Source organism: Gavialis gangeticus, unplaced genomic scaffold, assembly GCF_001723915.1.
Source record: "Gavialis gangeticus isolate Ggan-Ray unplaced genomic scaffold, GavGan_comp1, whole genome shotgun sequence".
Lineage (NCBI taxonomy): Eukaryota > Metazoa > Chordata > Crocodylia > Gavialidae > Gavialis > Gavialis gangeticus.
In genome coordinates, this window is record NW_017729033.1 from 20,469,049 (window position 1) to 20,487,127 (window position 18,079).

General features: G+C 43.7%; 2 protein-coding genes across 6 annotated transcripts in view; one reads left to right on the top strand and one right to left on the bottom strand.

Moving 5' to 3' along the window:
• The window catches only part of ZFYVE28 (zinc finger FYVE-type containing 28), a 403,791-nt gene extending 386,951 nt beyond the window's left edge, over positions 1-16,840 (bottom strand). For all 4 annotated transcript variants that reach the window (XR_002099255.1, XR_002099254.1, XM_019526250.1 and 1 more), the window contains exon 1: positions 16,794-16,840. Coding sequence is in view for 2 of the 4 variants with exons in the window: in XM_019526250.1 (XP_019381795.1) it covers positions 16,794-16,832 (39 nt within the window). In the remaining 2 variants the exon portion in view is untranslated. The remainder of the gene's footprint in view (positions 1-16,793) is intronic.
• Positions 16,841-17,462: 622 nt separating this feature from the next.
• Positions 17,463-18,079, top strand: part of CFAP99 (cilia and flagella associated protein 99) — a 151,367-nt gene continuing 150,750 nt past the window's right edge. Inside the window, exon 1 of one of the 2 annotated variants that reach the window (XM_019526492.1) lies at positions 17,463-17,565. The gene's annotated coding sequence lies outside the window, so the exon portion shown is untranslated. The remainder of the gene's footprint in view (positions 17,566-18,079) is intronic. The other variant, XM_019526491.1, reaches the window with a different exon arrangement.

Sequence of the window (18,079 nt, forward strand, 5' to 3'; positions counted from 1 at the left end):
AAAAAAAAAAAAAAGAAAGTGTCGTATGATCTTCCTCCTCCTGTTCAGTCTTTGAGACAAATGACTATTCAGTTTACTGTACCTGTTTCATGTGATCTGCAGTATATGCAGGGTCTGTCATTCTGTACTCTTAAGGGGCACAATGTAAAGCTGATGGTTGTTAAATGGGATTTGTCCTCCTAAATCCCTTATATATTTTTTTTAAATCTTTCCCCAAGTGCTTAGTGCAGTAATAGCATAAGCAAATACCCTAATGTAGCAGAATAAAAATCAACACAAGAATCTTAAGCAACTAGAGCTACAGACTTAAAAAAACAGCAAGAGTAGCACACCATAAGAATACAGGCATTAGAACAATAAAAAGCCATATCAGGATCACTTAGGTATGGCTTTGGGGGTTTTGTTCAAATCAAACCTACTGGTTAAGTTTTTAATTCTCTGAGGACATTTTGGAGGCCAAAACATTGAATCCACATTTTAGGAGTAAAGAGAATGAGAAAGGAGGAAAAAAGGCTGCTCAAATGTGTTTCATATCACTTCACTAAATTGGAGTTTGCTGCTGCTCCTCTGTCCCTCTCTCTGGTGCTGAAAGGGGCAATAAAAAGATTATATTAAATGGGAGTGGGATTATATTACATGGCACAGGGAGAATAACTCCTGAAGATCAAGATGAATTTCTGCTTCAGACAGCTCAGCTAAGTCAGTGATCTATTACTGTATATATTATGGAAAACTCCAAAGTATATGGTGCAGAGGAAGAAAAAAAAACAGAGCTCATTAATTCAAAAAGAATGAAAACTAGTTTCCCCCAACTGACTTGAACAGAATACTTCCAAGCGTTTCACGCTGCAGCAAGCAACAACATACAGCTTCTTCCAAATCAATAACTTAAAGTAGCCTCCCACAAAAAAGTTGATAAAGAAAATGGGAAAGACAAGCACATGAGAAGACTAAATAATAAAGATTTACATATGAGGTATGACATTTATAACTATGTATGGCTTCATGGTGGTTGCTGTGACTATGCTGCATGTCACTGTCACTCTGGCCCTACTTTTGCAATAAAAGTGAGTGCTTGTTTGGTTGTTTTTGGCTCCATACACCAGCTTCCAGCAGTTTAGCTAACTAGAGAATCTCCCTTCGCTATTAGTTACATAATACCCAGTTGATTACATCTAATTTGGTTCAGCAGAGGGCAGTAATACCCAAACATACAAGCTGTTCATTATATTATTCTTACAAAAGCTGTTGTTTTCAGAGTAGTCCATTAATTATAAACAGATATGCAAGTAGCACATTAACTAGTAAAGGGAAAGATTGGTAAACACTATTTATTAAGAGCATTAGGTAATCAGATTTGCAATATACTTTAAGGATACACAGATTAGTATTCTGGCCAAGACTTCGCAGCAAATGAGTTCAAGGGTTGAGTTGTAGCACTATGTTATCAGTAATGACTATCTGTCATTGCACAAACTATTTACAGTACAGACTTATAAAACAGATACGTCTTTTTAAAATGTTAGGTTTTACTTATTGCATTTACCTCATCACTGCTTTATTCTCTCCCCCATCAATGGGGGATGGGGAAACTCCAAGTGGAGCATGCCTGGGGACTGGCACACAGGAAACCTCCCTTGTGGAGGACACTAACACAACCATTTTTGAAAATGCTAACCAAACAGTTCTCCCACAGTGTCTCAGGAAATTGAGGGTGTCAGCTGGGGACCTCAGCTGCCTGTACAGCAATGCCAGGAGCATGGGGAACAAGCAGGAGGAGCTAGCCCTCTCTCTCTCTAGTGGGCAATATGAATAAACTAAGCCCACAGGGAGATTGGTGGGGGGGGAGACTACCGCCACAGCAAGCCCACTTGGCAACTTTTGCAAAACCAGCAGGCTAAAGCACTCAAGGGAATCTACCCCCACCCCAGCCCTGGAATGATGTCCTCCTGGGAGTGTAGGGAAGACTAGGGCCTCCAATGGGACACTTATGTGCCTGTATACCAATGCCAGGAGCTTGGGGAACAAAACAGGAGGAACTGGTTCTCTTGCTAAACAAGAATGACTGTTATCCATACGAGATCAGAGAGACATAGTGGGACTCCACCTATGACTGGGTTACAGGTTAAGATGGCTATACCCTGTACAGGAGAAATCGTGCAGATAAAAGGGATGGGGGAGTAGCTCTATATGTCAAGGAAAGCTACATGTCCTTGCAAGCCGACATTGGCACTAAGGGTGGACAACTGGAAACCCTATGGGTTAAAATCCATGGTGAACATGGCACAGGGGACACAATGGTAGGAGTCTACTACAGACCTCCTAATCAGGAACAAGAGCTCAACCAGAAATTCACCAAGGAACTGGCAGAGGCTGCACACTCGCAGTGCATGGTTGTCATGGGAGATTTCAACTACCCTGACATCTCATGGGAAGAGCACTCGGCCAAATCCGAATGGTTGCAAAGGTCTCTCACGTGTGTGAACGAATTCTATCTAGCTCGAGAAGTCTATGGACCGACAAGAGGCAAAGTGCTCCTGGCCTGGTACTGACAAAGGGGGGATGATCTAATCAGTGACCTAATGATCAAAGGGAAGCTGGGAGACCTATGAGCTGATCACTTTCACTATCCACTGCAAAGCTGGTAAGTGAGTCAGCAATGCAGAAGTCCTCGACTTCAGGAAAGCTGACTTTGACAAGCTCAGGAAGCTTGTTAGCAAGGCCCTAAGGGACCACGACCTGAAGGGGAGGGATTGCTCAAGGAAGCAGTCCTGAAAGCACAAGTAATGTCAATCCTATCTCTGAGGAAAGGTAGCAAAAGGGCACAGCAACCCCCTTGGCTCTGCAGGGAACTTGTGGACCTCCTGCATCTAAAAAGAAAAACCCACAAAGGATGGAAGACTGGACTCACCTCACAGGAGAAGTATTCTGCACTGGTCTAGACCAGTAGAGAGCAAAACAGCAAAGCCAAGGCTGTGACTGAACTCCAAGTGGCTACACGTATCAAGGAGAATAAAAAGTCCCTTTTTAGATATGTGGGGAGCTGGAAGAAAAGCAAAGGTAACACTGAACCCTTGCTAAACCAAATGAGACAACTGACAACCGACACCCAGGAAAAAGCCAGCTTGCTTAATGGTTTTTTGCATCCGTCTTTCACCAGCCCCAAGGTACTGCCCTGCTCAACACGCTAAGAGATGGCAAGGATGAGGGAGAATTGTTACCCTACATCACTGTAGACCATGCAAAAGAACACCTCGAGAGGCTGGACACCTTCAAGTCAGCTGACCCACACAGTTTACACCCCAGGGTACACAAAGAGCTGGCAGACATCATAGCTTATAGTGCAGCCACTGGCACAGATCGTCGAGAACTCCTGGCGCTCAGGTGTCGTGCCCAAAGATTGGAAGAAGGCCAACGTGGTGCCTATCTTCAAGAAAGGAAGGAAAGTAGATCCAGGGAACCCCACCCCACTGCCACTTTTAACCATGGAGTCACCAATGTACATCATGCTGGAGTCTGCTGGTGTGAAGTAATTACCACGCTCCAGCAGACTTGATTAACGGAGTCTGCTCAGATGCACTGTAATTACATATTACACTGAATCATATACACACACACACACACACACACACACACACACACACACACGATTCAGTTATAAGCCATTTTCACCCCTTCCTTGGATGAGTGAAACAGCAAAATATAAGTAATGGGGTGGAGTAGTAACCCCTTACATTTTTTTTTCGTAGTAGTCTTATTATTCTCACCACAACTTTTATCAGCAGGTATACTATTTGCTTAGTGTCTTAATCCAATTTGTACAAAATAGCACTTATTGTAAGAAGGGACATACCTATGGCAAAAGACATAGCCCCTTTTTGTGTTTACTATGCAAATGACTTCTGGACAACAGTGCTATCACCACCATTCACAACAGAAAGTTAGATGTTCAACTAAATATTTTTCGATTGAAAATACTTCATAAACCAGAGTCATTCCTAACTTTTCCATCTTAGATAAATATCAAGAGAGCAGGTAGTTCTCCAGAAAGCTCGTCTCCAGAACAATAGTTAAATAGCTGAAAGGGCTCTTTCAGTATTTCAGAAATATCTGCAGTTCAACAGGAAAATAAGATACATAAATGGATTGATATCCATAGCTTAGGGCTTGAAAGACATTGTTTCTACATTTCACTAGCTCCTACCTCTAACCCTATGAAAGGGTTCTTGACATACTACCAAGTGATACAGATTTATATTTTTATCTATCTACATTTCCTATAGCTTTGTATAGGCAGACATGCCTGCTTTGACCTAAAGGCCCTACATATGTTGCCTACACTCCTGAACACATTACAGAACAAATCTTGACAATTAATTAAAAGTTAAAACCTTGACCAATTTGAAGAATTTCTATGTTGTGTGCTAAAGCTTTTAGTTCAGTTTCTAGTGAGCAAGTGTTCTGGTCACAAATCCATCCATATAAATGACTTGTTAAAAGTCTTGGGTGGGAAGGGTGAAGAGGGAAAAAGTTTTATGCAGACCAGAGCACATTCATTTCTAGAGGAAAAATTCCCCAGACCCAGAATAAATTCAGCTTGGTTTTGGCCAAGTGTATAATACCAGGGCCATGCACTCAACTTGAGGCATTCCTTTACTTGGAATTTTTCAAAGTCATCTGATTTAATCCAAAATTTCATGAGACATTCTAGACTTCAATGGGAAAAGATACAAAGGATAAATGGAGAACAAATTGAGCCACTGATATCCAATCTGTAGAGCCACAGCTATGGATGCCCTGATTTCCCCTCAGGTATCACACATTTTAGCGCTGCTCATTCTCAAGTGGCCTTAAAAAGTTGACACCATGGAAGACACATTCATCTCCATTTTAAGACAACTCCATTCTTGTTATTTTGACCTTCTTTTCCCCTTTCTGCCCTCATAACCGCCACCCTTCAACAAACCTTCTCCCTTCATGTTTCCTTGCATTTAGTTGACTCAACCCCAAGCTAAACCCAACACAGCAGGGAACTGACTGGAAGCTCATTATCTCATATCTTTCATCTCGCAAGTTGCCCCTGCCCCCAACCTCAGTGCATCTTACCTCCTTAGGCCCCCTCCAGACATTAGTGTTGTAGCGCCACACAAGCTGTAGCAGTATAAAGGACAGTGTTGTGCATGGCCACATGTGCAAAACTCCTAGGCCAGAGACTGATGGAGTTGCCACAGAAGCATGCTCTCCAGTAAGGAGGTGGTAGAGAGCCACTCTGTGGTCATCCCACCCTCAGGGAACTCAATGCCAGGCTTACAAGCCCTTTCAAGTTCCTGGAGTGCAGACAAGAACTCCTTGGTGGATGGGTGGGGTGGGCTGGGGGAAGGTGGAAAGAGTGATGGAGCTTCCTCAAAGCCTCCTGGGGCAAAGGCTGACAGTGGGTCTCTGCCTTGATCAGCCACTACTACTGCTGCCTGCACTGAAGGCAAAAAGTAAAGGGGTTCCCTGCAAGTGGCAGTGCAGATCACACTTTCCAATCAACCCCTGCTGCTGCTGTAGGGAGCCCCCTCACTCTTGTCACTTACCTGGGGCTATGCCCAGACATGCTGTGAGGCAGGGGAAAGGTCAGCTCACCACCCCACAGGACCCAGGGCTGTTCCAGGTGTGCCTGGGCACCGGGACCTTTAAAAACTGTTTCCATAGCCCAGCACTGGGAAGCAGCTCCCTGATGCTGGACTGTGCATGTGCCTGTGGGAAAGCAGGTTTCCCCAAGCAGGGAGCCCCTGCCCCCTTGGCTTTTGGGAAGCAACAGGAGACAGGGCAGCCTACAAGCCTCCCTGACTGTTCATGCTGGGCAGGCTGTCAAAGCCAGTTGCTCTCCCTCCCCCTATTTTCAAGGGCGAGGGAAGGAGAGCAAAACACTGCAGAACTGTGGGGGTAGAGACCTAGCCAGATTTTACATTTGTCCCATCATAACAGAGTTGCTGTTAGAATCAGTAATTTGTCTTGTATCCACCAGTTTTGTGATGGGTCAGCCATTTTTTCCTCAGCACAAATCCCTTTAATGCCCGGCATGTTACCTCTGTTAGAGGAAATGTGAGTGTATCCCAAATCAGAAGGTAACATCTGTAAGGGACCTTAGACTGAAAGCTCTTCCAAGCTCTATTTCACATCTGTATATTGTCTAGTATCATGGGTCCCCATCCTTGGGTGTTCCTTAGAGAACTGTAACAAATTTAAAATATGAAAATAACAGAGATGGGGAGGCATGAGGGTAGGGGCAGGGGTGTGCAGAATACAGCCCACTGGCTGGATCTGGCCCATGGTGGGTCCATCAGCCCCACCCAGGCCAGGCATTGGGGACAGCTGGGGTGTGCGCAGCCAGTCCTGCCACACCCAGGCATGTGGCAGGACTGGGGCCTGCATGTCAGCTGGTTTCACCTTCCAGGAGCCTCAACAGTGGCAGCTCCTCCCAGCTGGGCAGGATCTCCATGGAAACTGGCCCAGGACCCATGTGGGCAGGGTGCACGGCCAGGCAGATGGAATTGGAGTTCTTTTGCAGATGGTCCCATGTATGGTAAGGAAGAGGGTTTGCATCAAGAGATGCAATCACTACAATATTTATCAACAATCTTTGAATTCAATAAGGAACTTTTAAAGATAAACACATGAGATGTCACCACTTGAGCTAGAAAGCCAGCTGGCGACTTAGTCCTTTAGCTGGAAATTGTAAATGTCTGTAGATAGAACAAGAAGAGAGACCTGTAACTCATACTGATCATGGAGCTATGAAAGCGCTCAGGCATTGGATACATGCCTCACAATACAAAAAGTGACATAAGTGTACTGTTCACATATCTCATGCTACTTTCCCTTGGGTTTTGGCAAAAGCCTAGCGTTATTTAGAGCAGAGCAACTCAACTTAGAAGTTACAGGACTGGACATAATACTCTGTTCAAAGGCAGCGTATCAAGATTTTCAGAAGTTATAGGCATAGAAAAACTACACAAGTTTGAAAAATTATGGGTTTGTTCATTTAAAATAAGTTCAGATAAGATTGAAAACTATTTGCATTTAAAAAGAGAGAAATAGGAAAAAGCAACAAAGCAAATTATAATCCCATTACCTTGGCATCTACAAGTTGTAAGACATTGAAAAGTATACAGAATGACAATTCTATTCGGGTAAGTATTTATATTATGGTATCTGAGCATTAAAAAACATAAAAACTGGTTTTGTCTTCTTGCTTCTTTATAGTCTATAGAAGCATCGAGTTATGTTACGACTTGTGTAATATTAAAAAATACGCCATGTGAAATCAGTTATAGACCAAGTAGTTTAGGTATCTAAGAAAATAACTAGGTTGACCAACTCCTGCAATTTAAGATTGGGGAATTTGTTTATTTTATTCATGTTTTCTTAGTTAAAAGATTATCTCAGTTTACATGTTAAATATTTTAGACCATTTTTTCCCCCTTCCATTTCTGAAGTTACATACTAAGCTTTGTTTATTTGACAGCTGTGCCCAGAAATCTCCAGAATACCATGTGATACCAATTAAAAAAAAAAAGAACAGAACAGAACAGAAACTAAACTTTCTATTGCTAATCAGACAGCATCTCCTTTCTTCCCTTTTGATCCTTGGATATCTGCTTTAAATGAAATAAAACTATTTATGGACAAAGTTTACTCTACTTCCTTCCATTGGATTGTTGCAGTGTTTTATTTTTAAGACTTGCAAAGCGCAACTACAAGTAAGAAGTACAAAATAGTGATAACTGCTTTTCAGGCTACCTCTGTTCAAATCTATCCTCCTCCTTTACTTCTCCATTCCAAAGTCTGGTCCACATAGTTGCTTGGCTAGCTGCCTGTCATATCCTCTCCCCCAACCCAATCTTTTCCCTTTTCGTTCAGAGAAAAAAGCCACTACCTTAATGCCGTTTCGCTTAGAGCTATATCACTATAACGCTGATTTTAAATTGATACCTGATTTCATTTAACGCTCAGCAAGTTTCATTATAACGCTTGCTGTCGCCATCTTGGGTCATTAAAAACCACTGTGGTTGCTATTTTGGGTCATCAAATACTTCTGGTTTCACTTAATGCTCGTTTCACTTAATGCTCGTTTTTTTCAGGAACCAATTAAGAGTGCTAGAGCGGGGCTTGCCTGTATCCCAGTGTGCAGTTTTAACTACGGGTTTATGTGCCTCCAATCAGTGTTACATATTGTATTCCCTCCTTCCACAATTCAATTTTAATACACAACTCTATGGTTCTCTTCTCTGTCCACCTTTCATCAACACCTGATGTCTTCTTCCTGCCCTCCAACCACCATTCACTCCTTACTGTTCCTGTTGTTTGTTGCCTACAATCTCCTAGGCATAAGAGGTCTGTTGTTTTTTGCAAGAAGCAAAAGCTTTTCTTCTCAGTCACTAGCAAAGGCCCATCTGCCCACACTGAAATTCACACCACACTCTTTAGGCTGTAAATTTCTAAACTTAACACGAGAGTTTTTCTTTTTATTGTATATTTTGCTAGGTGGAAAGCATTGCTTATAATAAAGCACTATATAAAAATACTTTTGTTTACAGTTTTAGTAGCTTGCTTCTTCCACTGGAAAAGTAAACTTCACAGTCTTACAAGAAGAAATGTCATCTCAGGTCAACATAAGCAAGCAGATGGGTAAGTACTTTGACAGAGGGCCAAATTATTCACCATGCTACACTTTGTGAAGTACAACATTAGAAGATGGGTGTGTAAGGCAGAGCTGCTTAGAAATAGCTGAAATGTTAACAACAAGGAAAAGATTTTTCAGCACAGCATTTGTGGAAAGCTACTCATATATATTTTTTAACTATCTGTAGCACAAAGTAAATGTAAAATGCTACCAAAGAAGGATTCTTTACACAATAGTGGTGGCATATTTGTACACCAACAATGATCGATTTACATTTATACCCAGGCAACATACTAAAGAAAGTTACTTAGGCAATGGATACATGTTCATTTTGCAGCATTAAAGTGCCTCAGCACTTCGTAGCACTACAAAAATAAAGCACCGCCAACTCTCCACTCCCCCCATGGGAAGAGCCTAGTACCAGCCCCAGCCCCAGCAGCAGCCTGCCCTCACTCCACGCACAGATCCAGGGGGGCATGTGCCCCCATGGCTCCCACAGGGGTGTGTGCAGCAGCAGGAGCCGCCCCCCCTGCACAAGCTGCTCACAGCTCGATCCTAGCCCCACTCCTTCCCTCATCGCAGGGGCCTCGGTCTGCCCTCCCCCACCCTCCTTCCCTCCTCCCAACAGACTTACCAGCTCTCCAAGCTGCTGGGCTGCATATCAGCAATCAGATCGGAATCAGCCGATATGGCTCATTACTAATCGGCCATCGATATTAGCCCAAAAAATCTTTATTGGTGCACCCCTACCGTTAATGACGGCTTGTTACTAATCGGCCATTGACATTAGCCCCAAAAATCTTTATTGGTGCACCCCTACCATTAATGACTTCATTGGAAGAAACCTTCTTTTAACTTCCTGTGAACAGAAGCTCCCTGGACCAGATGCTCAATGAAAGGGATGTTCTTGTTATATTTCAGGGTTCACAGCAGCATCGAAACAGACAAGAATGTCAATTTTACTGAGCTTCCAGAAGGTCCACAGCTCTGTGACTGACCTGCTCACAGCCTAGCCCAGGACTGAGAATCCTGCAACTTCCAGTATCCCTGGCCCCATGGCAGACCCACAAGAAAATGTTTTGCAATCAGTGACATTCAAAACAAAACATATTTCAGGCTCAACAAACCTGCATTTTCCAATGGTATTTTGTTTCATTAGAACATTTCCAACCAGATCCAGCCTGGACCATTCCACTTGCCCCCCACTCCCACTCTGGAGACTAAAAGTGACATCTGGGTCTGTTTCTTCTCTCCTTCTTTGAAATGAGCACCAGCCTCCAAGCCAATCTGCTCCTAGGCTTGCCAACTCCTGGTGGCAGGAGTTCCAACTGTTCTGTTCCCAAACGCACTCGTTTTGCTGTCTGCACACCCTTGCCAATAATGTATGCACAACGCTGGTAAGTCTGCATTACAGATCTCCACCTGGTCTTGAACCACTTATGGTATTGCATTATTACAACCTCCAGTTATAAGACTTGGCTTTTTAGTTCAAACTATAATTGTTCATGCTTTTAACTCTGGATACTTGTGATTCTCTCCCCCAGATATATCAGCCATGTGACAGCTGTCCGTATGTGACTGCCACAGGTAGCCTACAGCAACTGCCCACCTGCTTATGCTAAACCAAGATTGCATTTAAAAATGTAAGAATGCAATGCACATTACCACAAGATAAGCCAGTCTTTAATAAAGTGATCAACCTATCTTCTATAGGCTAACCATTTCCCTCTCAAAAACAGATAGACATCTGCTTCTGCAGTTAACAAACCTAAAGACTGCCCCAGGACTAAACACAATGTGACTGATGCAGCTATACATTGATCTTCCATTTTTTAAGGGAAAAAAGTTAACTGATATATTCTTCCAGCCTAAACATTCTTGCTGCCTAGGCTCTTATGCTGCTCAGAAAGGATGTTAATTCTAAACAGTTAAATCCCATGGAATCAATGTAAAACATCATCTGAGATTTCTCCCTAGTACATTTATAGTGCAGACCCCAACACACTAGCAGGAAAAAAAAACAGAATCAAACAGCTCAAAGAATTAGCAAAGACTGAAGGTTAGTTATCCTCCATCCCTCAGCCTCTCCCAAAACAGATGTGAAGCTAGAGCTGGATAAAAATTTAATGAATATTTTCTAGCAGCCAAAGTGCCATCTCATCAAAATCCGTTTTGTGGAAACTGTTCCAACAATTTAACAGAAATTTAAAAACATTCAAAATCAAAATGGAGTATTGATTCCACCTATTACTTTTTATTATTAATAAATTAACATTTTGGCATAATCAAAGCTTTAAAGTCAATTAAAAAAAAATTGTCCCCATTTCTATTTAAAATATTCCATTCAACAAAATGTTTTGAGATGGATTTTGTACCAACTGTGGACAAAAGTTTTAGTGTCAGAATTACCCAACAGACAGATGTTTCATTTTCTGATCAGCTCTAGATGAAGTAGAGACAAATGTGAATTATGGCTCTTCTGTACCAAAGTAGACTTTTCTGTTCAAGTATGTCAGTTTGGCATCATCCACAAACATGAAATTAACTCAAGGTTTTAACAGCAAGAAGTCTGAATCATCTTAGCAGCCCTTCCACTCAAGTCCAGCCCTGGCAGGACTTCATTCCTTGCATTCTAAGACACAGGATGAAATGCATCGGTAAATTTTGTATGGACACTCATTTGGGACCCTGTGTTTTTAACAAACAGAAGAGGCTTCCTAAAACAACCACTGCAAAAACAGAGCAGATGGACAATGATCACACTCCACACTGCCAAGAAGGAGACAACAGGTTTGTTTCCCAGCCAAGTTGGCCAATCCCAGAATGAGAGTGTACCAGGGATGCTGCAGTAGCTCCCTGCTCTCTCCCATCTTGTATGCTTAATTTCTTCTCCTTTTCTTACACACAAAAATATGGACAGTATGACTAAAGTTTTTAGCTGGGGTTTTTAACCTTGGTTAACCAATCCAATACTACAGCTCTGATGGGCTCAAGTTATAGGTGTTTTTGTCCAAACTTAAATTAAATAAGATAAATCAGTTCTTCTCAACCAAATGGCCACTCTGTTCCGAGACAGGCGCCATGCTCAAGTCTTTCTTTAAAGCGCACATTATAAAACAACCGGCTGGAATGTCTGAATATTCCTAGAGTCTGCAATTTTACCTAGATTGCTTTCTGCTTTGCATGTAATTGCTACCATTACTGCAGAAGAAAGAGTCATTCACCATGAAAGAAGATACTTTTTAAAAAGTTTTCCTTTTTCTAAGTTTTTGGCAGTCAGTTTGAGTAGTAGGAAAACCCTGCCTTTGTCTTCAAAGAATACCACACTTCGGATTTCTTATGTACATGCAAGTCATCCTACAGCCTAGATAAGAGATAGTATGACCCTCTAACCCCCCCCCCAAAAAACGTGGAGCTACTCAAGGATCCATATATAATTGCCTTTTACAATTTTACCTCACTTCTTGTCAAATTGTCCTAACTAACCATTCTAAGCTTTCAAGCCTTATCTTGCTGCAGGTTTGTCATGGTATGACAAAAACAGAATATTCCATTTTCACAGTAACAGAATTTCTTACTGCTTATCTAGTGAATAAAATTGCTTTCATGCCCTGTTTTAAAACTACCAATATAAAATCATTAATACATTTAAAAAACTACCTTATCTACTCCTACTTACAGTCTTGACACCAGCACAGCTGTATTCCAATTTCACTTTTTCCAAGTCATGCATCAGGTTTAAGAAGCAACTATAGCCACACAAAACATTTTTCCAAATGCTTTCAGTATCAAAAGTGATTTAAAACTAATTTTAAAACCACAATACCTGTTAATAACCCAAGTTTTTGCAAGCAACTCAATGCTGCCTCTAACCTAACATAGATGGAATGCTCAGAGACAGGTATAAAGTAAGTGATCTAAACTGATATAAAATAAGAAAATAATTTCCCATCTGTGTACACACATTTCAATTCAAAAGAAACTGTCACGTTTAAAAAGTGTTGGCACTTGCTAGAAGTCTGCAGTGTGTACAAGGCAAACAGTATAACCATTGTTCCATCAACACACAGCAATTCAAGAACAGTTATTTCAAATCCCTCTGTCTGCATTTTCCCTTGTTTCAGATGAAAAAGAATAAAAAGAAAAATTGCCTTGCCATATTGAATCTGGAGTCCCAAAAGGAAAAATATGACTTACAGGAAATTAACAACTAGGAAACATTTAAACAATGATGGTTGTGTCATAGAGAACTGGAAACAGAGCTCCATCTCATTCCTCTCCAGTCTGTTAGAATACAGCAGCTAAAAGTCATCTCTCTCACTAGCTATTCATACCATATCACTGCATTTTTTTCAATCGTTCCACGTGCTTCCTCTAGCATTTGCATCAGAGTTGGATTCTCACCCTCTACTTTAGTACCTGGTATTAACTGGGGAGAAAAAGGTGAACCAGGAAATAAAGGTACTGCTCAAGGATTTAAGAGGTCTGGGTCCTATCCTGCCTCTGCCACTGTCTTCTTGGAGGATATATTTTGCTGGATCAGCTTTACAGCCAGGAGAAATGTCAGATGTTAGACAAGATTTGGGGCACAAAATGTCCTTCCTTAGGCCCTTCTTGCATTTTCCTTATACCATCAGAGTTACAAAACCACTACAACTCTACTGTCTCTCTTACATTCTTGACTCTCCTATACATACCTGCTTCCCCTCTCATCCTTTATTTGTTTTGCATACTTAGATTTCAAGGGAAGTGAACCATTTCTTTCTATACGTCTAAAACCACCTCCCCAACCCTCATTTGTTAGTTGAAGACTCAAGGCATTACTGTAATACAAACAGCATCACCTCTGCCTCACCTAGATTTCTGCTTCTAAACCACAATGAAGTCTGACTAACCTTTTCAGGGTAAGGATATATAGTGGTTTTCTTAAAGCCATAGTACTTAGAATAATGCAGTTTTGCAAGGATCTCAGATTTCACTTTTTTTACTAGCTTTTCAGCCTTCACTAAAAATATCATCTTAATATACAGCTACCCACAAATCAGAAGAAGAAAAAAACCCCACAACTTTAGTTAGAATTGCATGCTCTAATTTACAATCAACTTGCATTCAGATAGCTAACTCTGCAGTACAGGGGTCACATCTTCGCCTCTGTCTCATACAGTGGCACAAACTAGGAACTTCAACACCATTATTCAGCTAAGAGAATGTCTGGACCTTGAAACTATCAAGGAGTTCAGGCCCCAGAAAAATGCAGACCTCCAGAGATGACGACTCAGTTTCTAAGCTTCTCAGCATTAAACTTAGCTAAAGAATTACCTACAGAATTGAGTGGTAAAGAAAGATACCATAAAGAAGCAGGTATCTTGCTCTGTTAGTGCTCATATGCTTATTTCTGGATTTCAAGGTTCATGTTAGAACAGGAAAAGGCAGGCAGCTCCTCCTGTCTATACTTCCAATTTCATCCTATTTGTTCCCCTATATCCACTGAAATGGAAGGATGAATTTGGTCTCGGCAATTTTAATGGATAACATCCACTAATATCATGCCATTTTTAATATATAACAAATGCCTTCTGATAAGCACGTAAATGATACTTTGAACTGAAGCCACTCCAAAAGTTAGTGAAAGTACGTCAGTTCAAATACAATCTCTGTTCAGTTCCTTAAGCACTGCTTGATCTAGAGTTGCCAACTTCATATCTTTGTAGATAGGCAGGTATGTTAACTAAAATAAGTATAAATTTATTTTTAATTCATTTGTATGCAGTTGTTTTTTTCTGTGTATCTTTAAAAGTGTTTTAAGTCAATAAAATGAAACTTGAAGGAAGAGAGAACTCTAGCTAAAGATAGTACAGTAAAGATAGGTTCTGCACAAAATTTCTCATTATAATTAATCTAGACATCTCTGTCTTGATATACAGTATTTAAAATTATCCAAATCCTTTTCAGAGACTGTTCTAAATTAAATTAAATCCCATCTTGGTTTCATGAGATGGACACATTTTTATGTTAAATCATATTCATTCAGAAACCACCATGAGAGGGAGGAAGGTTAACTTTCTCTAAAAGGCAGCTAATAGAATAAGACAAACCTCTATAGTCAGCAGAATGTATTACAAGGGGAAATCCTAGTTTTACAGAGTTAGTACCTATATTATCGTACAGCGATCATGCTTCATCTCCAATGGAAGCAGGTTGGAGAAGATTAAGAATAGCCCCCACAAGTAACACACAAAAGAAACAGATTGGTTCTAACACTGTCCCATGTCACCTGCACCCAGAAAGCCATGAAATGGGGCCTAAATTATATTTAAAAAACAAAAAAAAAAAACCTCACTGTAGGAGGAACTAAACTTTTGTGGAGATCCCTAAAGCTCTAAGGGCCACCTGTCTATTTGTATCTTCCAGAGATTGTGGGCCATAAGGCTCACCTAGTTAACTAACAGTTCCCACTAAGGACCACCTGATGGAAGGGGAAGTAGCTAGCATAAGCAAGCAAGTTACACAGTAGTATTCACAGATCTCAGTTCCTCGTTCTTAATTTCTGTATGTACTTCAGGTTGTGTTGGTCTTTGTGTATTTAGTTCCATTATGTTATTTGAAAAAAAATCTACAAATAGATAAAGTACTTTTAACAAATACTCACCACTAGAGTATTGTTTTTGTTGTTTGGGTTTTTTTGTTTTTCCTCAAGGAACCCATACTGTTACTAATTACAGTGAGCAATCAATCATGCATTCTGAGTCTAATACACAAGTAGAGAACAAAAATAATTTAAAAGCAACTATTTTTATTTTTCCAATCAAAGCATACATAGACAACATGAGTTACATTTTAGGTACCTTTTCTTAAACTGATGTCATGCTCTTTTTTAAAAGTTAATGTAATCTTCTTTAAAACAATAGGACCTCTTCAGTTCAAATTGTTAACACTAAATTTACAAGGTTCTTTTGCCACAGCTTTGAGAATTCCCTTCTAAAATGAAGTGGCTCAACAGTAATAATCAAACATATGCTGTTTGTTGCATTCTTTACATTTTGAAATACACTGTGGAATCAATCTATCAGTCAATAAGTCAAATTGCATCATATCAAAATGTTTCTTTTCAATAAGAACTTCACCCACAACTTCAACTCTAGTCAGCTGCAAAAGGGGAGTTAAGAGTGTGTTGAACAGTCGGCTAATGACATCTCTTGCAACATTTGTCACCTTACAATATTTGGGGGTGTTGCTTTTTTGTTACCATCCCCCCCCTCTAGATCTAGGCAAAGATAAACTTAAAGGGACAAACAAACGCCTGCAAGCAAAGAGCTTTTATCAACAACTGACTATGATTCCCCGCCTCTTCAGTTTTGCCTCTGGGCATTAGAAGCAATTTAGTGGCACCATATTGAAATGTTTCTTTGCATGAGAACTTCACCCTCAACTTTAAATCTAGTCAGCTGCAAAGGGGGAGTTAGGTGCGGAGTTGAACAAGTCTGCTGACACCTCTTGCTACGTTTGTCACTTTACGATATTTTATTTTTTCACATTCCCCCCTCCCCGTTCCCGAGTGCAAGTAGCAGGCAAATAACAAGCTTAGCAAGGAGCAGGTGACTACAAACAACACCGGACAAATCCCCCCTTGACTTTAAACCCCGTCAGCTGCAAAAGGCGAGCGAAGAGCAGCGCTGCCAGCCAGACAACCCTGTCCCCCTTTTCGTATTTGTACCGCAGCTTCTCCCCCACGTGTGAGAAGACACGGGCACAGAGGACAGCCTTAAAAAGGGGCATCTGATTACAAGCCAGCACCTGGAGGGGGGACACAAAACGCAAAAAACCACCCCCGCTTGCAATCCAGCTGGGAGGGGGCCCAGGACGGCGCTGCTCACGCTCCTCGCTTGACAACACTTTCTCCTTTTCTAGTTTTCCCGTTTCTCCGCCGCGAAGGACAAGGTGGGAGAGGGGCAGGCGGCTGCGAGCCGAGGGAGCTGCCTGCCCCGCTCCACGCTCCCGCACGGGCGGCGTCTGTCCACGGGCGCCCCAGGCAGCCGGCCCGGTGCCGACGGAGGCCGGGAGGGAAGCGCCGCTTTGTCATCCCGCCCCGGGCGCGGGGCACCGGCCGGCGGACCCGCCTCACCTTGGGTTTGTAGAGCCACTTGCGGAACCTGTTCATCATCCCCGCGGCCGCGGCCGCGGGGATGATGAACAGGTTCCGCAAGTGGCTCTACAAACCCAAGGTGAGGCGGGTCCGCCGGCCGGGGGGGGGGGGGGGAAGGGGGGGGGGGAAGGGGGGGGGGGAAGGGGGGGGGGGAAGGGGGGGGGGGAAGGGGGGGGGGGAAGGGGGGGGGGGAAGGGGGGGGGGGAAGGGGGGGGGGGAAGGGGGGGGGGGAAGGGGGGGGGGGAAGGGGGGGGGGGAAGGGGGGGGGGGAAGGGGGGGGGGGAAGGGGGGGGGGGAAGGGGGGGGGGGAAGGGGGGGGGGGAAGGGGGGGGGGGAAGGGGGGGGGGGAAGGGGGGGGGGGAAGGGGGGGGGGGAAGGGGGGGGGGGAAGGGGGGGGGGGAAGGGGGGGGGGGAAGGGGGGGGGGGAAGGGGGGGGGGGAAGGGGGGGGGGGAAGGGGGGGGGGGAAGGGGGGGGGGGAAGGGGCAGGGGGGCCCGGGACTTGTAGTCCTGCCGCGGCGCAAACCCCGCGCGGTTCGAGTGACCGAGTTGGTAGCAGGCAGCCCGAGGCGCTGCGTATGAAGGCGTGTCTGGGGATAAAAATCCAGTGGGGGGGGCGTTGCTAGGCAACGGGATGCAAACATTCGCTGCCATCTTGCTCCGGGCCGCGAGCGCGGGGGGCGGACTGCGGCTCCCACAAACCCCTGCGCCGCGCAGCCCCGGCCGCAGAGAGCCGGTCCCGGTCCCGGAGAGGTGAGTGCGGCGGCCCCGCGTCCTGTCGTCAGAGCGGGAGTGGGACCCGCTTGACTGACTGCAAAACACACTGGGCCCAAGGCCGGGGCCCCCCGGGACTCCCCCGGCACTTCTGACCCCCTCCCTTTGGTGCCTTCGATCCTCCCCCAGTACCTGTGTGACCTCCCCCAAGTACCTGTGACCCTCAGCTGGTACCATTCACTGTGACACCAAACCCCCCCACACACACGCCTTTAACCCTCCGTAGTACCTGTCACCTTCAGACCCGATACTTATGACCCCCCTCCCCGTTCCTGTTACTCCCCCAGTAGCTGTTGCCCTCCTCCGGTGCCTGTCACCCTCATCCCTGCTACCTGCGACCCTCAACCCCTGTTCCTGTCACCCCCACTTCCTGTCACTGCCTCCCCCGCCCCCTGTGACCCTCACCCCTGATCCTTGTGACCCTCCCCTGGTGCCTGTCACCCTGACCTGTGGTACCTGCAAACCCCACCCCAGACCTGTAACCCTCCCCCCT